A 22,733-nucleotide genomic window follows, 5' to 3' on the forward strand; every position below is an offset into this window, starting at 1 on the left:
AATTGAGGTGTGAGAAGTCGATTCGGGTTCAATTCGAAACTATAAAATTAGACTTCTTCTTTCACTTTGTTACACTATCATCTTTTTTTTTTTCAAATTTTGATTTTTTTTTTTCGAGCATTTGTTCTGTTGAGATTTGTAAATCGATTAATGAGTTTGGGATAAATTGATCAAGATAAATATATATAAGTTTTGTATCAATCCATCGTACGTCATCGATTAATGAGTATGGGATATATAAGTTTTGTATCAATCCATCGTACGTGATCGATAAAATTACTTTTAAATTTCTTTTACGGTGTTCATCTTTCAAACAAATTTTCTCTCAACATTTTTTATCGCCTCAATTGACAAAGTTCGTATTCTGCACAGCCTGTACAACCCACTCTAGTCCGCTGAAAGCTGGAACAAACACAATTAGGTTCATTCCGCTGAAAGCTGGAACAGATGCACCAACCACACATTGAAAATGGCTGTGCCTGACACACCCACTGAAAGGCAGGTGGTTGAGACCGCAATATGTTGCAGTGACAATGATGGTTCAACTGCAACACCAAGAAGGGGTTGCACAACCACCATCATGATGTCCCCAAGCTTCCATCTTGAGAACTCACACACATATGTCCCTGCCACCGACCTCCAACTGCTACGGCTGCTTCGCCGAAATGCACCAAGAGCCTGAATACCATGCCTTCAACGCACAGCGAACCACCTTTCTTCAAATCATAGTAACATTTCTTGTTCCTCTCGCAAGGAGTTGCAGTCTAGTTAAGCAAGCGGATGTTGTGCTCTCCCGTCTCTATCTTGATACTTTTATTCAACTTTTTATTATTGAAATAATAAATAAAATTTTATATTAAAAATATTCATGTATGTGATGAAAAAAAGATGGACAATAATCACATATCATTAATAATTAAAAAATCAAATTAAATTATATATATATATATAAAGCGAGCTTAGAGGCGAAGCCTTCAAAGTACGGACGCCTCAAAAGCTATCACAGCCATATCGTCCCCGGAATTCTATTGTCTCATGATAATGACCAACGAGCTATCAATCAAATCCCAAAGCGGCCTATTGTGGATTCCATCTAATTTATTGCTCCATCATAAAACATTTCTTCATTTATTACGCTGGAGTGGTCCCTGGGAATTTTTTGGTCAAGTTTTGAAGGAGAATTGGACGCTTATTTGATGTGCTGTAATGCATCTCCGACAGCAATCTAATATACGCACACTTTTGGCTTGAAATTAAAATAATATTCGGTGAGAAAAGAAATATTGGAAGCTCACAAAGACACACAAGTTTCTCTGACACAAAGACTTGGCACCGTTCGAGCTGGAATTCCAGAAATGGTCCTGAAGAATCGTTCGTTCATACGAACTTTCAGAGGGTAGGAATGTAATTGTTCGTCTTCTTTTATTGTATAATCTTTTAACGCGCTCAATTAATACCCAGAAAGTTTAGGCTGCCATTCCATTGACGCCTCGCCCCTGATGAAGGCCCCGTTTCCCCACCGCAAACGCAGCTTCCCCTCCTACCTTTTCACCATCTCCTTTGTCATCTTTGTCATCTTCCTCTACGGCGAGGACTTCACATGCATCCTGAGCTCTCCGTTCCTGGGTTCCCAGCACGCGGAGGTTCATCCGAGGCCGCGGCAGCAACAGCTACGGCAGAAGCAAGGTCTGCTAAGAGGTAAGCAGAGAAACGTTTGTGTTCATGGATCAGGGTCGTGGTTGAGGCTGACTCGGAAGCTGCATTAGAGAAGGATGAGGCGGTGGCGTTCGCGGTGGGGAAGACGGCGGAGGGGTGCGACGTCTTCGAGGGGGAGTGGGTGTACGACGAGGTGTCGAGGCCCCAGTACGCCGAGGAGGAGTGCCCCTACATCCAGCCCCAGCTCACGTGCCAGGCGCACGGCCGGCCCGACGCCGGCTACCAGCACTGGAGGTGGCAGCCGCACGGCTGCATTCTCCCCAGGTATATGGCCGGTGCCCGCTCCATCTTTACCATCGACTTCATTGCGAACCATCGGATCTCGTGAAGCAATGCTCTTTCCTTTTCTTTCTTCTGGGTTTTCGTTGATTGATTGAGAATGGGCGGAGAAGGTTTCGTCCGTGGAAATGGTCCATCCTCCTCCCTGAAGATGACAGGGGGTGTGGTGGGTTTTGTAAGGACCGTAGCCGGCTTTCTCGTGGCGTACCTTGCAAGTGTCGCCTTTGGAATGTTGCGGTGTCAACAGATCAAGTAATTCTTTGTGATGTGCAGCTTTAATGCCACGCTGACACTGGAAATGCTCCGAGGCAAGCGGATGCTGTTCGTCGGCGATTCCTTGAACCGCGGCCAGTTCGTGTCGATGGTGTGCCTGCTGCACCGAGTCATCCCAGAGAACGCCAAGTCCATGGAAACCTTCGATTCCCTCACCGTCTTCACCGCTAAGGTACGAGTGTCTCGCCAACATTTCTTGCGATAGCAATCCGCATAACTGAGCCACCTCTCCGGTGATCCTTGTGCTAGGACTACAATGCAACTATCGAATTCTACTGGGCTCCGTTTTTGGTGGAATCCAATTCGGACAATGCCGTCGTTCACAGAATCACTGAGAGGATCGTTCGAGCAGGGTCCATCATGAAGCATGCTCGGTACTGGAAGGGAGCTGACATCGTCGTCTTCAACACCTATCTTTGGTGGATGACGGGCCAAAAGATGAAGATTCTGTAATCTATCACCGAATCCCATCTACCTACAACTGTTTATTGGTGTGTTTGACCCTGTCTGTTCGTCTGCAGGCGAGGGTCCTTCGACGCTGACCCCAAGAACATCACTGAGATGGTGACAGAGGACGCATACAGACTGGCGTTAGGGAGAATGATGAAATGGGTCGAGAAGCACATGGATCCTCACACAGCCAGAGTGTTCTTCGCCACCATGTCACCTTCTCATGAAAGGTCAGCTACTTCGCGATCGTGAGGGCTCACATGCCTCTTGCCATCTTTAATCCCTCATGTTCTTCATCCATTGTTGGATGCCTTGCAGTAGCAAGGAGTGGGGAGGTGACCCTGATGGGAACTGCTACAACGAGACGACACCGATCAAGGATCCGACATACTGGGGAAGCACCAGCAAGAGCATGATGCAGGTCATCGGAGACGTGTTCGGAGCCACTAAAGTGCCAATTACGCTGCTGAACATTACCCAGCTGTCGGAGTACCGCAAAGATGCTCACACACAGATCTACAAGAAGCAGTGGAGCCCGTTGACGCCGGAGCAGCTAGCGAACCCCAGAAGCTACGCAGATTGTAACCACTGGTGCTTGCCTGGCCTTCAGGACACTTGGAACGAGCTATTGTACGCCAAGCTCTTCTTCCCATAGCAGAGAAAAGCTGGGGAAGGCCCCAGCTAAAAGCATAAGCATCACCTGTGTGGTACAGAAATTTATTGTCGTTCGTACACCTTTTCCTTGGTTTTTTCATTCCAAACTACTACAGATTAGGCCTCAGAGAAATGCTTTACCTAGAAACACTTTATGGTTTTCACCCACATTGCAAGGGGGGAGAGTGCAGGGTTCCAGGGAGAAGTCAGAACATCCATGCCGGCAAGTGCTCGTCTCTCTTCAAATTCAGGCTTGCGTTATTAAATCGAGGATTATTAGAAGAAAGATTCGTGTTTGCTTGTATTGGTAGCAAGATTTCAGCAGCAAAATAAGGCAGAAACAAAAACAAACGCTGGTTTCTCAAATTCGCAGGATATTTACCGTAAATGACACCAATTATTGAGCACTAGAAAGACAAAGAGGAAATAATCGACGATTTTTTAGCTGGATTTTGTTAGATTTACCGTCAAATGCTGACTCTGATCTGCGTCGTTAGATGTTATAATAAATATACAATCTTGTGCTTTTTATAGCATGGGCGCAATCAGATTGGATCTGCTCAGAGTCGGTCAAAGGCACGTCTTTGAGTCCATAAAGGATATGACATTGAACACGACGCTAAACCCAACGAAGGATGTCGAAGTCAAATATGGAAACTTTCGTCGCGTTCTGTGCATAGAGGAGTTACACATTATGATCGGTTTCATCTCTGAAATGCAGTCTTAACTTCTTTCATCATTAATCGAGCAACGAAAACGTCTGCAATTTGATTAAATGGTGTGGCATAGAATACAAAAATGTGTAAGTTATCTGAAATTGTGGTAATCAACTGTTAAATTGCAGCTGTTTCAGTAGTCTTGGTGGAAAAACACAACTAAAACATATGTATACTTGTTGACTTCGAATCCAAATGCTTTCTGCTGACTAAGATTCCAACCATCTACTCACTCGTGTTAACCATTTTGACTTCAATTCGAAGCATCATAGTGTAAGAAAAGCTAGACGGGATTGCATGATTGTTTTGATTGAGATGGAATCGATGTGTCTCTCTCACATCATCACCTCCAAGAACATCTACGAGAAGTCTCGTAAATGCCGTGACAAGACTGGGTTTTAACTTGCAGTCCTTCCGCTTCTAATACCGGTCCAACACCAATGGTGAGGAAGAAACCCATCGAATCACGAGAGCTATCAGCTAGCAGCCAGCCTGCGGAGGTCGTCACATGGAGTACAGGCTAGTCACATGGTGGGAGAAGGCTGATATCTTAACTGGATGCAAGTAGCAAGCATGGAAGATCCTGAAACCATGGCTGCTCAATCACTCGAGTCAGATGGTATGCGTAGATCAGGACAAGAAGCTACCTAGGGAAGACATCCGTAGGCCGTGGACTCTAAAACATCAATCATCCGACAGCTCTGCACTATAGGCTCACATGCGTAGCCACTGCTGCAATAAGCCCACGACAGAACTCCCCAGATCGAGCCCGTAAACTTTGGTAGAGAGGTCCGATGCACACACTGTTGGCGGAGCCCTCGACGGGGCGGGGGCGAGAGGAGAGGAAGGAACAGAAGTAGGTCCTCGAGTTCCAGGGTGGACGAGAGACTCAGTGAAAGATGTTAGTTTGGCAGTTCCAATCCCACGTCGGGAAAATCAAATTTATTGTTTCATATTGAAACTATAAATAAGGGCCTGGGCTTTGAAGTCAGATGCACCACAAGAGGTATCATAAGTGGTACCATAAAAAAAACCTAAGTGTTTGCTTTGGGTTTAAGTCCATACTCAATTAAATAGTTTGGGCTTATAGTTGAGGTTTTTCTTGTTTAGTATTTTTGAATGCTTTATGGCCTAGGAACATCTTCCTAAGGCGTTTGTAATTGTTCTTTTATAGTAGTGATTTACTCCTCTTTCGTCCGTGGATGTAGGTCAAAGTCAATTGACCGAACCACGTATGTCTGGTGGTATCAGAGCCTGGTTCTGGGATCTTTTGGCAACGATGACAATAACAAAGATTGTTATCGAGAAATTCGGCAGAAATGTCTACTTCGGCGGCTTGTGGCAATTCAAGATGGAGACCATTCTGGTTCAAGACGGAGTTGATTTGGCACTTCAGGGTGCTTAGAACATTCCAGATGGTACGTCAAAGGAAGATCTTACGGGTATGGAAAAGAAGGCCCGATCCAGCATTATTCTAAATCTCTCTGACGAGGTTTTACGGGAGGTAGCTACGGAGACTACGGCTAAGAGCATGTGGAGACAAGCTTAAAGCCTTGTACATGAAGAGGACAGTGGAGAATTGTCTCTACTTGAAGCAGAGTTTATATATGCTTCGGATGACTGAAGGTACATCTATACTCTCACATCTTGATAAGTTTGATTCTTTGGTTATGGATTTGGAGAATATAGATGTAAAAATTGATGATGAGGATAAGGCTTTGTTACTCTTGTGTTCTCTTCCCCAATCTTTTAAGCATTTCCGTGATACTTTGATTTATGGAAAAGAAACAGTTTTGTATCAAGAAATTAAATCTGCATTGAAATCTAAGGAGCAGATAGACAGGAATATCACTGGGGAAAGTAGAGAGAATCAGGCTGAGGGTCTGGTTGTTGGGGGAGAATGGATAAAAGAGAATTTGACAGTAGTAGATCTAAATCTAGATCTAAATCCAGACATAGAAATTTGGAATGCAGATATTGTCAAAAAATGGGGCACATTAAATTTGATTGCTTTAAATTGAAAAATAAATTAAAGTAAAAGGAAAAATTTGTTGAGACAACTATTGAATCCGCTGAAGTTAGTGTAGCAACTGATGAGAATGTTGGAAATATTTTTTCTACTATTGATGACAGGACGAGGTCTAAAAATGAATGGATTTTAGATTCGGGTTGTTCTTATCACATATGTCCCAATAGGGATTTGTTTTCCACATATGAATCTTATAATGGTGGAATTGTTTTGATGGGCAATAATGTCGTATGTGATGTTGTTGGTAGAGGCACAATCCGAATTAAAATGCATGATGGTATTGTGAGGACGCTCACTAATGTTAGACATGTTCCTGATTTAAAAAAGAATCTCATCTCTTTAGGCACCCTAGAGGCCCTTGGGTGTAAATACACAGCTGAAGGTGGAGTTATGAAAGTTTCTAGAAGTGCTCTTGTTGTTATGAAAGCTTGTAGGTCTGATAGCTTGTATATTCTGCAGGGAACTACTGTCATAAGTTCGGTTGCAGTTTCGTCATCATCATTGTCTGATTCTGACATCACCAAATTATGACATATGCGTTTGGGTCATATGAGCAAAAAAGGTTTGAGCATATTGAGCAAAAAGGGTCTACTTTGTGGACAGATTACTGGGCCACTAGATTTTTGTGAACATTACATTTTTAGAAAGTAGAAAAGAGTCAGCTTCACTTCTCCGGCAATTCACAAAACGAAAGGTACTCTTGACTATATTCATTCAGACCTTTGGGGTCCAGCTCATGTTCAGTCTGAGGGTGGTGCCCGGTATATGTTGACTTTCATTGATGATTATTTCAGGAAAGTTTGGATTTATTTTCTGAAGCATAAAAATGATGTTTTTCTAACATTTAAACAATGGAAGGCTTTGATTGAGAAGCAAACAGGTAAACAGATTAAGCGGCTTCGAATATATAATGGCATAGAATTTTGTGAAGGTGATTTTGAAGAATTCTGTAAAAATGAAGGAATCGTTCGGCATCGCACTATTAAGATGACCCCTCAGCAAAATGGTGTGGCCGAACGTATGAACAGAACACTCTTGGAGAGAGCGAGGTGTATGATCTCAAATGCAGGGTTGACAAAAGGCTTTTGGGCAGAGGCGATTAATATGGCCTGTTACGTTGTCAACCGCGCTCCTTCTGCAGCACTTAACTTTAAAACTCTAGAGGAAGTTTGGTCAGGTACTCTTGCTGATTATTCTGATTTTAAAATTTTTGGGTGCCTAGCATACATGTATGTAAATGAAGGAAAATTAGAGCCTCGGGCTAAAAAGTGCATTTTCCTTGGGTATGCTTCTGGGGTGAAAAGATATAGATTATGGTGTCCTGATCCCAAATTCCCAAAATTTGTAATCAGTAGAGATGTTACTTTTGATGAATTATCTATGCTATCTTCTAAAGAGGAATCTACTAGTTATACAAATGATAGTGCGCAGAAGCAGGTGGAGCTTGAGATTGGTAGTTCAGATTCTTTTAAGTCGAACTCTTCTACTCAAAGAATGCCAGTAGATGATCCCGAGTCTACTGATGCAATTGCTCCAGAGGAAGAGCAATATTCCATAGCCAAGGATAGACCACGGAGAGATATTCGACCACCATAAAGATATGCAAATTTGGTTGCATATGCTTTGTCTATTGCAGAAGAAACAAGTGAAGTTGGTGAGCCTACTACCAGTTTCTTATGATAATTCCGCTAAGTGGTTGATTACGATGAATGAAGAAATTGAGTCTCTCCATTAGAATAGAACTTGAGATCTTGTGAAGCTGTCTTCGGGTAAGAAAATTGTTGGATGCAAATGGGATACCATTGCTGAGGAAAAGGTCCTTGTTCAGAAAATTCATACAAAGGACAATCCAGTTGATATGTTTATGAAGCCTCTTCCGGTTTACAAGTTCAAGCAATGCTTGGACTTGATTGGTGTTCATTGTTGGTGATTGCCCGTTGGAGCTTTTGTGAAGAAGGTGGAGCAAGTTTTGTTGGGACATGCCAAGGTGGAGATTTGTTAGTTTGACAAGTCCCATAGTCCCACATCGGAAAAATCAGACTTGTTGTCTCGTATTGGAACTATAAATAAGGGCCTGAGCTTTGAAATCAGATGCACCACAAGAGGTACCATAAGTGGCACCACAAGAAAAACCTAAGTGTTTATTTTGGGTTTAAGTCCATACTTAGTTAAATAGTTTGGGCTTATAGTTGAGGTTTTTCTTGTTTAGTATTTTCGGGTGTTTTATGGCCTAGGAACATCTTCCTAAGACGTTTGTAATTGTCCTTTTATAGTAGTGATTTGCTCATCTTTTATCCGTGGTTGTAGTTCAAAGTCAATTGACCGAACCATGTATATCTGATGTTCTGGTGTTCTTGTCGCTTTTATCTTTTCTGTTTTATTGTCTTTGTTGTGTTGTCAAAATTACCCCGTGATAAATATCCTGGGGCTAGCTCCAACATAAGACATACACTCGTGCTGCTATTGAAATACCAGGGTTGGATCTCTCATACACCGATGATAAACTCGGAATATGAGAACTTCCAAATGAAAATAACTCAATAGGAAGGAACAGAAGTGATCAAATCGTAGCAACTTGCTTGGGGAAGAAAAAAAAGATACGGTGACGAAGACGTGGCGGTCTTTTTCCCATTGCAAATACGGTATCATCCTGCATCGAGAGGTGGTTAACGTCGTCGGCAGGACTGCTCTATTAGGATAAAACTACATCTTCCGGCAGAAGAACAAAGAAAGAATATGACTTAATTCACAAGTCAAAGGCTTTTCTACCTCATAGACTAGTGGTTTCGTCTTCGCCTCCCCTATTCCACCACACAACCCACGAGAACCAACTATAACTACACCCCAAAGCAGCCAAGGTTGAAATAGTTCTTTCTTCTCCTGCTTCCTCTTCCTTGAAGTGATTTCTTCGTGACAAGAAGTATAGAAGAATCTGTAAAGCTCAGAAGGGATAGCGCCATGGATGATGTGGAACATGAATTCTGAAAGCTTTTGGTGATTCTATTTGTCTAATGCGCTATCTATCCTGAGTTTAATGGCTTTTTCTTACTCAACTAAGACGAAATCGATAAATGAGTATACCCGTAAGACTGGTTGGGCATACGCAATTGATCATTACTAGCAGCTCGGCGAAGTAACTGCGTAGTTTGGTTCGTCTCCGTACCCATTGTCCAAGCGTGATCTGCGTCCATCGAACTTTGAGATCCGGGCTCCCTGCACCTGTGGATTGATCATACCCCGTTTGAATTTTGGTCCAAAGTTGATACTATTGGTTGGTTGCACCGACGCGCAATTTCAAATCCTGGATTTCCAAACCATGGTTGCCACCACAAAGCACGTTCTTTCAGATCCTGACCGTAGATCTATGCCTTAAGGATCACGTTAACTTTGATTCACGATGCTCCTCGAACCACTGTACCGAGGCACACCGCCTTGCTTCATCTGAAAGGCAAGCGAAGTTGACACCCATAAGGGAAGCGGTCTCAAGATTCCTCGAACCCGATCGCCTCAATTTTCACCCAAGTCTTAGCGATGATGTCCTCTGCCCCTTCTCCTCTCCCCGTCTTCAACCCACCATCCTCCACCGCCGCCCCGGGCGCCCCAGTCCCCGCCGCAGCTGCGTCTTCAGGGGCCCCGGTTGCAACCCCGGCCTTCCGCATCTTCCTCTCCCGCCTTTCCGACTCCATCCACCGCTCCCTCTCCAACCGCCGCCCTTGGTCGGAGCTCGCCGACCGCTCTGCCTTCTCCCGTCCAGATTCCCTCGCGGACGCCGCCTCCCGCGTCCGCAAGAACCTCGCCTACTTCCGCGTCAACTACGCGGCTGTCATCGCAGCCGTCCTCGCCATCTCCCTCATCACCAATCCTTTTTCCCTCCTCGTCCTTCTCTCCCTCCTTGCCGCCTGGTGCCTCCTCCTCCTCTTCCGCCCCTCCGATCAGCCGCTCGTCATCATGGGCCGCACCTTCTCCGACCGCGAGACTCTCGCCGGCCTTGTCCTCATGACTGTCTTCGTTATCTTCCTCACCTCCGTCGGGTCGCTTCTGATCTCATCCTTGGTCGCCGGTGCGGCCGTCGTCGGTGTACATGGGGCTTTCCACGTCCCGGACGATCTATTCCTCGATGAACAGGAGACAGGCGCCGCTGGAGGGCTCTTATCCTTTCTTGGCGGAGCCACGGCGGGCCCCGCCGTCGTCGGTGCTGCCCATGTGTGATATGCCGATTCGAAGCTCTTGGCTGCGATGAGGTTCTTTTTATTGCGTTCTTTTTCTGTAAGTAGGATTTATTAAAAAAAAGAATATTTCATCGATCTGTTCTAGGGTTTCTTCGAGCTATTACTTTTGGTCTATATACATACATCAGACTATAAGTTGTTAATTTCTTTGGTTATGATTGCTTACAGTACTTTGTACCATTGTTCTTTGATAGTTCATCTGTTGCTTGTTACATATGTAACCCATATGATTTGGATCTTACGATAAGATTCGGATCTTCTTTTTTCATCTTAACATTCTCCTTTTTGGGTATGAGATATCTCTGGCTACAATGTTTATCGTGGCCTGTGGAAATGCTAATTGATAGCTAGATCTGATATCTATTTCTATCTCCGATAAGTAGATTTATTCAACTTCAGACGCAGATTTGAAATTGTAGTTGGAAAATAAGATCTAGACTTGACTAATGAAGTCCTATCTGTTATATGTATTACTAAACTCTCAAGCAGAAGCTGCGATTCAAGTCTCCAGCTATTCATTTTCTTAGGAATTAGTAAGTTTCCTAGCTTGTAAGCTGCGAGAACTCTTCGATTTGATGTAAGGATATCGTATCTCTATTACATATTTGTTACTCAAGTTAACAAACTAAATTTTCCATTGATTGATGAATTCTTTGATTAGGCTTTTTTTTTGGGAAGAAATTGGATCTCAACCTGTCCTAGATATATCGTCTTTGATTTCAGATATAGGTTAGGGAATCAAAATGAATTCTAACTTTTGTAACCATTGACATAATAGTTGGAAGTTGAGAAGATGTGATTACAGTAGATCTTCTTTATGTTATAGTTCAAAACTGATGGAGTAGGCTTTTGATTTCAGATATAGGTTAGGGAATCAAAATAATTTATAACTTTTGTAACCATTTAAAGAATAGTTGGAAGTCAAGAGGATGTGATTACAATAGACCGTCTTTATGTTGTTATAGGTCAAAACTGATGGGGGTGGGTTTCCCAGTTTAATATGATGCATGTAGGCTTATTCCCCGTGAAAGTCTTATACAACATTATACTGAGAGTAAATCTCTGCCATCTGCTGTCTATGTTTGATTAGACAGTAAAAGCTGTCTATGTTTCTGAGACACAACAGAGTCTCATACAAAGTTTTCTTGTGAGGTACTGGATCTTCTAGGGGCATTTGTTTGGTTCACTGATCACATATGTGATCATAACGTTTTATGCTAATAGATTGTGCCTTTTTGTGATCATAATGGTATGTGCTAATAGGTTTCGGCTTTGTTCTCTACCTGGAGTCAACATCTCAACCATTCAACTTTTTCCAGTGACCTATGTATGGCTTTGTGCACATGCTTGCCATTTTGGAGTTCCTGAAACAGGATTTCTATTTTTTTTATGCAACTCAAACATGATTATTACTGTGTACATGCATCTACATAACCAGAAATACCTATTCGTCAATGCTAACTGCGTCACGACAATCATAACAGACGGTTGAAAGACAACTCAATGGCTTGGATTGAATGATCTTTTATGTTGTTTCTTCTCTTCTCTTCGTCCTACAGGTCTTCTCTTTTCTGCTAGATATTTGCGTGAAAAGTTAGTCCAGAATGAGCCATTATTTCCAGTATGTTCTGGCTATGCTTCATTCGTTGTCATTGATCTCTATCAGGTGAAAGCACACACGTTATGTGATTTCAACATTATGTAATTTGAACAGTATCTGTAGGTCATGCTGTCACTGCATAATAAAGTTTTGTTTTCTTTCTCTTCAAAATTGAGCATTGATATATAAATAACAAAGAATAAGTTCACGAATGAAAATGTTGTGTGGGGGTAAAAACTTGTGTTGGGTTGGGAAAACGACGGCAGGAATTTATGTTTTTGTCATGTGAAAAGGTTGTTGCACTTAATCTATGGCCGCGCTTTGTACTGTTTCTGATTTCCTAGTATACACCATCTTTTAAAAGATTATCTGCTTTTCTCTCTTCACCGCACGTGCTGTGTGCAGAAACTGTGGTTTGGTTGAATCTCCTGTTAAGAAGAATCATCAGCACGTCCTGCAGTTTGCTGCTGCCGCCATGTGTGATCGGGTTCCCAAGAGTGCTGCAGAGACTAACAAGTGTGGATGCAAGTTGCACATGATTCCAACAGGAAATGAAGAGTTCAGTGAAATGATGAATTGTAAAATGGTGCAAGTCCCACTAGCGAAGATAGCATTCATGGGCTCGAAAACAGACCAAAATACCGTGCACTTCAATTCTCCTCTTTGGGTTATCACACCATTACTCATCCAGCATTATAATCACTGCACAAAATGGTTGATATAGCAAGCTAAAAAAGAAATAAAGAACAGTTAATTGCATGGAAAATTAAAAGTATGCAATATTATTTGAAAGCAAGCTAACTTCCGCATAAAACTTAACTAGAAAGCCTTCATACGTGATTATTTGAAATTTTAAATAGAGTACGTTTTTATGGATAATCAAAATATTTAACACGACGTTGACGGAGGAAAATAAAAATCTCCGATAAAAAACCTTTAAAGTGTATACATTATCCGATGATGTACATGAGAGCAGGAATGCCCAAAAAGAACCATTGATCGTCATCCACAATACCTTGCGGGGATGATATACATGGATAAGGGTGATAGTCGACGCGGTCGAGAGAGCCCAGCAAACGCGTGTCAACTGGGAAGTCATCGTGTGGATAACTGTTACGCTGAATAGCTGTTACCTTACCTAATAAATATGAGAGTGAATATCTATTGTTCTTTGTATATTTCACTGTAGCGCATCTGTGGTAATTTATGATAACAATCAAGGTCTCTCGAGATCTCCCTCGATAATATTCAAGATCTCCTCAACTACATAAGGAAATATCATAAATTTATTGAGAAAAAATTTTTCTCTGTTGAGAAAAATTTTCCCGTGTATAAATAGGGGTATTGTTTCAAACTCAAGAATATCTTCATATTTTATTTTTAACATAGTATCAGAGTAGTAGCCCTAGTGATCTCAAAGCACTCTATGCTTTCGCACCCATCCTCGACAGAGGAATTCGTGACTGGTCGGCTGCTAACTCCACCAGCTGTTGTATTTAGCCCGGAGTACGTTGTGCTATGTGAGTACACTGTGTTAGGATCAAGAGTCAGCACTAAGAGGGGAGGTGAATTAGTGCAGTGGAAAGATTACATCTCGATTAAAATTTCGTTCGAAAAAAAACCGTTTCCGATGAAAACCTTTTCGTAAAGATCTTAACTTGAAACCCGTTTGTAAATGTATTGAAAGTAGTAAGCAATTAAAGAGGTTTGCAGTAAAGATAAATTGCACAAAGGAAATGCAAACAAGATTTTAGAGTGGTTCGATCAACGTGACTTATATCCACTTTCGGCTTCCTCCTTCGACAAGGTCACCGGCGTCCACTAGAGGCCTTCCTTCAATAGGCGAAGGCCAATCATCTTTTACATCCCTTTTCTCCTTTTCATGGGTTTAGGAGATAACCCTTACAAGCACTCACTTACTCCTTTCTCAAACTAGTCCAACACTTAGAAGAGGGAGAGGCGAATATATAAGATTTTAGCAGTGTTTCTTTTTTTTTTTAACCCTTTGTGCTTATGTATTTTAACCAGGGATTAGAGGGGTATTTATAGGCTTCAAGTTGATTCAAACTTAGAGTCTAAAACTTTTCCATCCCGGGTTCCCCGAGCATGTGCGGTACTACCGTCTGCGTTGGGCGGTACCACCGCCCAGTGTTAGTCTAACACTGACACTACCTTGGGCGGTACCACCACCCAGGTCTAGCATACCACCGCCTGGGGGGCAGTGCTCGGCGGTACCACCGCCTGACATAGTCTCGAAGATTGTGCCACGACGGTGAGACTTCTTGGGGTACCGTTTGGGCTTCTTATTGGGCCCAACATAGTTCTTACATAGGTCTAGCTGGCCCTTAATTGGGTTGGCCCAAATCTAATCCCAATTATGTGCTAACTACGAAATCCTAAGACATTTGCTAAGCAAAAAAAGTCCCTATGTCTATTCTTTCGGCGAACTTCTAGACGATCTTCTTGGCGAGTTCCGATGAGCTTCTCTAGCAAGCTCCGAGACTTCTCGGCTAGTTCCTCCAAAACTTCCGACGAACATTTAGACTTTCGACGAACTCTCGAACTCCTAATGTAATCGCGTCCTTGACTCTAGGACTTCATTTTGCTTCATGCCTTGCTATCGTAGTTAATCCTGCACATGTAAAAACACACTTCGATCTATACTATTAATACTAAGCATTAATCAAGTTGCCCGACATGTCATTGGTCCCTCGATGCTTCGTCCGATACTTCGGTGCATCGTCCTCTCTTGCAGCCTATTGCCCAATCGACTAGTTGACTCCGCATGTCACGACCCGGGTCTGATGAGCTAACTGGCCAATAACTCCATTTTGGTCCTCAACGGCGGACCAAAATGCTTAAGCGGGAGGTAACGTAGTACACTCATCAGGCCCTTATAAGCTAATCATACACATTCCCCACTTCCGATGTGGGACTAATGGGATATTACACCGCAACTCCGATATCCTTGGCGCAATATCCGCTCTTCTTGGCCCGATGCTCGAATCCATGGTCTGAAGCCTTTTGTCGATACGTCGACCGATCCACTAGCCCGACGTTCAATCTTCTAACATGTTCCTCCGGCCCAATATGATTTTTCCTGCTTTAATTGTCTCATCATGATCGAAGCATCCTGCGTCACTCAAAATACAGATTAAAACATAAACACACATCAATTGGTTTCATCATCAAAATACGAGATTCAACAATCTCGCCCTTTTTGATGATGACAACCAATCGACGACAGAATTAACCTTAACTTCCGGAGTTTAAACAAACTCCCACTGTCAATATGCCGTATTGATAGAAACTCTCAGATTCAAAAATCCAAGCAAAATGTCATGATCAAATTATGCATGACATCAACATACTTCTCCCCCTTTGTCATCAACAAAAAGGAGAAGATCCACTTTCTAGATGTTTGACATAATAGTTTCAAATCGTTGCATAATAAATCTTGAAGTTCTACTATCATGCAATTTTGATATTATCATAGATATGCAAGGTAGTGAGATAGCAATTTCTACAACATATAAGCTAGTAAATTTTACAATATTTTAGAACATGCGAGCTAGCAGTTTTGAGATGTTCAAGAAACAACACTTGCTTCTTGAAATATACAAGTTGCAAGCTAGCAATTTTTTGCTTCCTTTGCAATGTTTGAGCGAGCAATTTTGCTTCCGTTACAAAGTGCAGGTTAGCATGTTTTGCATCTTGAGATAGGCAAGATAGCACTTTTGGTATGCAAATTTATAGTATGCAAGCTATCAAATTTTACACATAAAAAAGTTAGTAAAATTTTACATCTTTTGAGATGTGCAAGATGGACTATTTTGCCTCTTTTTGAAATGTGTAACTTGACAAACATTGCTTCTCTTGAGATTTGCAAGATAGCACTTCTTGCTTTCTTTTTGAGATTAGCAAGCTAGCAAGTTTGCCTCTTTTCGAATTGTGCAAACTAACAAATTTGCTTTCTAGCAAGTTTTGCTCCCCCTTTGTCATTGTCAAAAAGAAGGGAAGACCCTTTACATCAATTTTCAAATTATAACAAAGGTAAGGTAACAAAAATGAAAAATCAAGTCATGAATATCAAAACAATTTTTCATCATGAATATTTCATCATTGCATGCATCAAAATAATATCATGAATGTTTCATGCATTCATATCATCACATGAAGAATATCAAAAAGAACTTGGTGATGAGATATACTTCATAAATTCAAAGAATTTTACATAAGAAAATTTAAGTCATAAACCTTAAGAGATGTTACGAGAGAACATGTAAATGATCTTGATTCATGTATAATATCTCTTAATTCATTATGAATCATAAAAATTATAATTCCAAAAAATCAAGAGAAATCATGATTCATTTTAACAAATCTTCTCTTAAATAAATAACGTAAAGAATTCTTAGGAGATCATGAAAAATCTTGATTCATATAAAAGATTTCATGAGAGATTATGATTTCGATAAAACTCATTCAAATTCATCAAATCATTTTCATCGTCCAAGAGATTCACAAAAGCATAATATATATGGTTTCATTAATTTTTTATCAAAAAATCAATAAGATAGAGATGTTTCATCTTAAGTTATTGGTTTCATACAAGTATACGTTTATCTTTTTATTGCAAATAAAAACATGCATCAACTTTTAGGATCAAAAGTGAATTTCGTATAAAAACCATCAAGACCAATAAATCACAAAAATCATGTATAACTTTAAAATCTCATGCATAAAGTCATCAATCATGGTATCAAAATATTTAATATTTTCATTACATCATTATGCATTACTTCAAATCAAACATGATTTCATTTAATCAAAATCGAGAAATAACATTGGAAATCAACATGAAACACATTATTACTTCTTAAAAAAATATTTATAGGATCATCATTAGATTTAAATCTAACATTTTATTCCATTAACATAAAACATATAATTTCATTATCATTTTCAAAATTACTAGCATGATCATAATTTTTACATTTTCATTTTTAAACATGCAATTTTCAAGAAAAAATAATTCTAAACTAAATTAAAAAAAATGTATCATGAAAAGCATCATGTAATTTCGAAGTAAATTAATGGGGTTTCGATTACCTCATCGTCAAAAGTTGTTAAGGCATAGTTTGCCACCTCGCCTTTCTTGAGTTTTTCCTCGTCTTCGGAGGAGCTTGATTCATCCCAATTTTTGTTCTTCTTGCGTTCAAAGCAAGTAGTTACGTTCTTTTTGTTCTTTAATTTTTGTTTTATGAACTTTTTAAATTTCTTAGTGAGTTCAAGTTCACCACCACTTGAGCTTATGCTCGAGTGGTTTTCAAATGTTTTAAGTTCGAAATACTTCCTATTCTTTGGAAGGTGGTTCTTAAGTTCTTCCCTGCATTGTACGTCATTTCATAGGTCATCAAAGATCCTATTAGTTTTTCGATCAAAAAAGTATTTAAAATTTTTGATTCTTGAATAGTGATTACTTTTGAATCCCAAGTTTTAGAAAGTGAGCGCAAAATCTTGTTAACGAGTTCAAAATTCGAAAAGCTACCAAGTGCTTTTAGACTATTGACGACATCCGTAAAACTGGTGTACATATCTCCAATAGTCTCTCTTGGTTCCATACAAAACATCTCAAAATCATGCATCAAAAGGTTAATCTTAGAATCTTTAACTCTATTCATGCCTTCGTGTGTGATTTCGAGAATATGCCAAATATCGAAGGCCGTTTCGCACAAAGAAACCTGATTAAATTGATTTTTATCTAAAGCATAAAATAGAGCATTCATAGCTCTAGCATTTAAAGAAAACGTCTTCTTCTCCAAATCGTTCCAATCTTTCATTGGAAGAGAAGACATTTTAAAACCGGATTCGATAATGTTCCATAAGTTCAAATCCAAAGAAAGCAAGAAAACTCTCATTCGAGTTTTCCAATAAGTATAGTTCGTCCCATTGAAAAAGGGATGACGAATGAGAGAGTGACCCTCTTGAAAGCTGAAATGAACCATTTCTATTTGGGTTTAAACCAACTAAGAAATCACGAGGCTCTGATACCAATTGTTAGGATCAAGAGTCGGTACTAAGAGGGGGGGTGAATTAGTGCAGGGGAAAGATTACATCTCGATTAAAATTTCATTCGATAAAAATCATTTCCAACGAAAACCTTTTCGTAAAGATCTTAACTTAAACCCATTTATAAATGTATTGAAAGCAGTAAGCGAGTAAAGAGGTTTGCAGTAAAGATAAATTGCATAAAGGAAATGCAAACAAGATTTTAGAGTGGTTCGGTCAACGTGACCTACATCCACTTTCGGCTTCCTCCTCTGACGAGGTCACCGGCGTCCACTAGAGGCCTTCCTTCAATAGGCGAAGGCCAATCACCTTTTACACCCCTCTTCTCCTTTTCATGGGTTTAGAAGATAACCCTTACAAGTACTCACTTACTCCTCTCTCAAACTAGTCTAACACTTAGAAGAGGGAGAGGAGATTGTACAAGATTTTAGCAGCATTTCTTTCTAAACTCTTTATGCTTATGTATTTTAACCAAGGATGAGAGGGATATTTATAGGCTTTAAGTTGATTCAAAATTGGAGCATAAAACTTTCCCATCCCGGGTTCCCCGGGCACGGGCGGTACCACCGCTTAGTGTCAGTCTGACACTAACACTGCCTTGGGTGGTACCACCGCCTAGGTCTGGCAGTACCATTGCTTGGAGGGTAGTGTTGGGCAGTACCACCACCCAGACTGGTGGTACCACTGCCTGGCACCCTACTAGTGGTGGTACAACCGCCCAGACTCGCGGTACCACCGCCTGACACAATCTCGAAGACTGTGCCATGACGGTGAGACTTCTTGGGGCACTATTTGGGCTTCTTATTGGCCCCAACATAGTTCTTACATAGGCCTAGCTGGCCCCTAATTGGATTGGACCAAATCCAAGCCCAATTACGTGCTAACTACGAAATCCTAAGTCATTTGCTAAGCAAAACAAGTCCCTATATCTATTCTTCTAGTGAGCTTCTAGCGAACTTCCGGTGAACTCTTGGACTTTACGAGGATCTTCTTGGCGAGTTCCAACGAGCTTCTTTGGCAATCTCCGAGACTTCTCGGCTGGTTCCTCCAGAACTTCAGACGAACGTCCGGACTTCCGACGAACTCTCGAACTCCCAACATAATCGCGTCCTTGACTCCGGGACTTCATTTTGCTTCATGTCTTGCTATCATAGTTAATCTTGCATATGTAAAAATACACTTCGATCTAGACAATTAATACTAAGCATTAATCAAGTTATCCGGTATGTCATTGGTCCCTCGACACTTTGTCCGATTCTTTGGCGCATCATCCTCTCTTGTGGCCTATTGCCCAATTGGCCAGTTGACTTTGCAACTTTGATATCCTTGGTGCAATATCTGCTCTTCTTGGCCCGATGCCCGAATCCATGGCCTATAGCCTTCTATCAATACGTCGATCAATCCACCGGCCCAACGTCCAATCTTCTGACATGTTCCTCCAGCCCAACATGATTTTTTTTGCTTTAATTGTCTAATCCTGATCGAAGCATCCTGCATTACTCAAAACATAGATTAAAACATAAACACATATCAATTGGTTTCATCATCAAAATATGAGATTCAACACATTGTGCTCTATTCTCGCCTCAGCACCACGGTGGCCAAGTACTCCCCCACTATCGGTGCATCCTTCTTCAAGGAGAACCTCGGTAGCGGTAGTGCGCTCGGGGAGGGCGAGTTCAAGAAGCTCGTCCCTATGTACACCTGCATCGCTACTTCTCCATCCCTGTGTACACTACGCTATCGCCTCTCTCCGCTTCCACATCTCGTTGCCTTTCCTGCCCATTGCCCGCCGCCTCTAGCACTGTGCTCTATTCTCACCATCCTTCCGGAGCTACTCCGTTTGAAGCTCTTGGAGGTGCTCGACCTCAGCAGCCCCCGCCCCTCTCCCCTTCCCCGAAGATGACGCTAGCGTTGTGTTCCTGATCACAGCCATTGCTTGCTGGAAAGGGCAGAGCCTATAACACTGTACTTACCGGTGCTGCTTCTCCTCCTCAAATGCATCTTGATGCTGTCGATCTCCCACATTGCTCACTGATCTACAGTGCAACAAATCTAGTCAATCCGACGACGTCAACTTGCTACCTCGGAGTTTAAGAAAAAGGGCATTATGTCACTGTGCCCCTTCTCAGTCCTTCAGCAAGCAACTTGAGAAGGACTTGAGAAGGACTAAGGAAAGTGTATCCTTAAGTACTTGAGAAGGACTAAGGATCTTTTACTTGTATATGGAGGTAATAGCCTTAAGGTTGAAGGCTACACAGACTCAAGTTTTCAGTCCGATGTCGATGATAGCAAGTCAAATTCAGGGTATGTGTACACCTTGAATGAAGGAATAGTGTGCTGGAAGAGTTCCAAGCAAGATACTACTGCTGACTCGACCATAGAGGCGGAGTACATTGCTGAATCAGATGCAGCAAAAGAGGGAGTCTGATTGAAGAAGTTCATTACAGATTTGGGAGTCGTGCCGGGTAGCGAGGAGCCGATCTCCCTATATTGCGACAACAACGGGGCGATTTCTTAAGCAAAGGAACCTAGGTCTCATAAAAAATCTAAGCATGTTCTGAGGAGGTTCCACCTTATTAGAGAGATCGTAACTCGAGGAGATGTAGTAGTGGAAAGAGTTCCATCCGAAGATAACATTGCAGATCTACTGACAAAACCGTTGTCTCATATTATCTTTGAGCGTCACATGGGTCTGATGGGGATCAGACACATATGTGATTGGCTTTAGGTCAAGTGGGAGATTGCTAGTCATAGGTGCCCAACAAGCCAATCACGTGAGTGATGGCACGTGTGACTTGATACAGAATCTTTTTGCTTATTATATTTTGGCGTATATCGCTTTATAACTATTGCATAAATGCATATATATATATATATTGTGATGTCCTTGGATTTGTGCAATGGGAATCGGATCGTGATGAGATCACGATAATGAGATCGATTCACCTTTAAACACATATCCTAAATAATCCCGGTCATAGGTTACTCGAGAGGGACATCGTGATAACCGGATAGACTATTGTGCTGTATACCCGTCCATTTGATGGATGCAGTTGGTCTCATAGCTGCTCGTGTAGGGACACTAGGGATATAGTACAGGTGCTCATTGGAGAATGAGTTCACTGATTGATCCGCTTACGGAATGCTGGATGGTTGATGATGCCTTATTATCAGACAGCGATTCCGTAGTCCTAGTGGTGTATCTGGTCCTTAGACTTGAGACACCAAGGATGTCCTGTATGAGTGCTCCACTCTTTGATACCAGACTTATAGGTTTGGCTGTCCCAGATCTAGTACAGCTGGTCATTAGGAGTCGTAGTCGACCTTACGAGGGCTATTGAGTGTCGATAGAGGATCATCCACTCTTGGCGTCATGAGAGGAATATCCCATGTGTTCTTGCTCAGACAAATCCCTGGCCAAGGTCATTCGGGTTGAGAGAGAAAGAGTTCTCTGGGAGAATCCGATTAGAGCGAGACTCGAGTAGAAACCGTATGGGTCTGACAGCACCATGCTCGATATATGGTCTCTGAGATATTAGATGGATGAGGGACAATAGGTACATGGTAACTAAGGACAGACAGGTCCAATGGATTGGATTCCCCTGTATCGTTTGGGGACTACGGCGTAGTGGCCTAGTACGTCCGTAGTCGATGAGTTGAGTGAATTATTACAGAGATAATAATTCACTGAGTTAGAAGGAGTTCTGACAGGTATGACTCACGGCCAGCTCGATATTGGGCCTAAAGGGTCACACACATATGGTAGGCATTGCGACGAGTAGAGGTTCATATATGAGATATCCGACGGAGCCCTTGTCTTATTGGATGCAGATCCAATACCCACTAGGGGAGGACCCATTAGGATTTGATAGGGGACCTCTATAAATAGGAGGGCTTCAGAGCCTCATAGGCTAGAGCCTTTGCTTGCCTTTCCTATTCTCCTCTCCCTCTCCACCTTAGAGTAGGCCTGGAGTTTTGAGGAGCGTCGTCGCAACCCTGCTGTGTGGATCACCGCTAGAGAGGAGGACGCTTGACCTCCTTCACCCTCTCCTAAGGATCTGCAAGGAAACAGGGATATACGATCTCCCTAGGTAACACAATCTACTCTATACGCAGTTTTGAGTTTCGCGGATTTTGCGCACCAATCTTCGCACGATGACGAACATCTTTTTGGGAATCAGGGATTTTGTTTTCTTGTTCTTCCGCTGCACATATGATGTCACCCCCAAGATTTCCCAACACCTTCCCCTATTTTAAATTGCTACTCCTTTGCGAAGGCTCCTCTCCCTCATACTCTGGCCACCAAACTTGATTGTAAGTTGTGATCTGCACCGATCACAGCCTGCGTCGCCTATTATGGACTGCTACCTCACTGTCAACTACCATAATATGTCCTCATCATCTACATCTGACGCTTCGATTACTATTCTTGCAGGAAACCATAATACTTTTTCCTCTACATGCCTTATTTCTATCAATGCTGCAACTCTCATTCCCTTCAAGTTATCAAAAGGTGGCAACTACGCATCCTGGCGTGCTCAATTTTCAAATATCCTATTTGGCTATGATCTAATAGGTTACGTCGACGGCTCTCTCCATTATCCACTAGCGATGCTCAACATCTCAAGAGCACCCAGTCTAGTACCAAATCCAGACTATAAACTGTGGTTACGCTAAGATTATCTCATCCTTCAAGTAATTGAAGCTTTCAT

General features: G+C 41.8%; 2 protein-coding genes across 2 annotated transcripts; both read left to right on the top strand.

Annotated features, from left to right (window-relative positions):
• The first annotated feature begins 1,465 nt into the window (after positions 1 to 1,465).
• Positions 1,466 to 3,534, top strand: LOC103974673 (probable xylan O-acetyltransferase 10). Its single transcript, XM_009389545.3, has 6 exons — positions 1,466 to 1,698; positions 1,767 to 1,980; positions 2,269 to 2,440; positions 2,518 to 2,717; positions 2,790 to 2,948; positions 3,037 to 3,534. The coding sequence occupies exons 1-6, from the start codon at positions 1,500 to 1,502 to the stop codon at positions 3,371 to 3,373; spliced, it is 1,281 nt and encodes a 426-aa protein (XP_009387820.1). The 5' UTR covers positions 1,466 to 1,499; the 3' UTR covers positions 3,374 to 3,534.
• Positions 3,535 to 9,571: 6,037 nt separating this feature from the next.
• LOC135650798 (PRA1 family protein B2-like) lies at positions 9,572 to 10,526 on the top strand. The gene has a single exon (XM_065170399.1). The coding sequence runs from the start codon at positions 9,649 to 9,651 to the stop codon at positions 10,324 to 10,326; it is 678 nt and encodes a 225-aa protein (XP_065026471.1). The 5' UTR covers positions 9,572 to 9,648; the 3' UTR covers positions 10,327 to 10,526.
• The last annotated feature ends 12,207 nt before the right edge of the window (positions 10,527 to 22,733 follow it).

The sequence above is a fragment of the Musa acuminata genome, chromosome BXJ3-10 (assembly GCF_036884655.1).
Source record: "Musa acuminata AAA Group cultivar baxijiao chromosome BXJ3-10, Cavendish_Baxijiao_AAA, whole genome shotgun sequence".
Lineage (NCBI taxonomy): Eukaryota > Viridiplantae > Streptophyta > Magnoliopsida > Zingiberales > Musaceae > Musa > Musa acuminata.

Excerpts from the sequence above, each read along its gene's own strand:
- LOC135650798 (XM_065170399.1), top strand. The coding sequence starts at position 9,649 with ATGATGTCCTCTGCCCCTTCTCCTCTCCCCGTCTTCAACCCACCATCC.
- LOC103974673 (XM_009389545.3), top strand. The coding sequence starts at position 1,500 with ATGAAGGCCCCGTTTCCCCACCGCAAACGCAGCTTCCCCTCCTACCTT. Across the intron at positions 1,699-1,766 it reads GAAGCAAGGTCTGCTAAGAG|AGAAGGATGAGGCGGTGGCG; the intron begins GTAAGCAGAGAA and ends AAGCTGCATTAG. Across the intron at positions 1,981-2,268 it reads CACGGCTGCATTCTCCCCAG|CTTTAATGCCACGCTGACAC; the intron begins GTATATGGCCGG and ends TGTGATGTGCAG.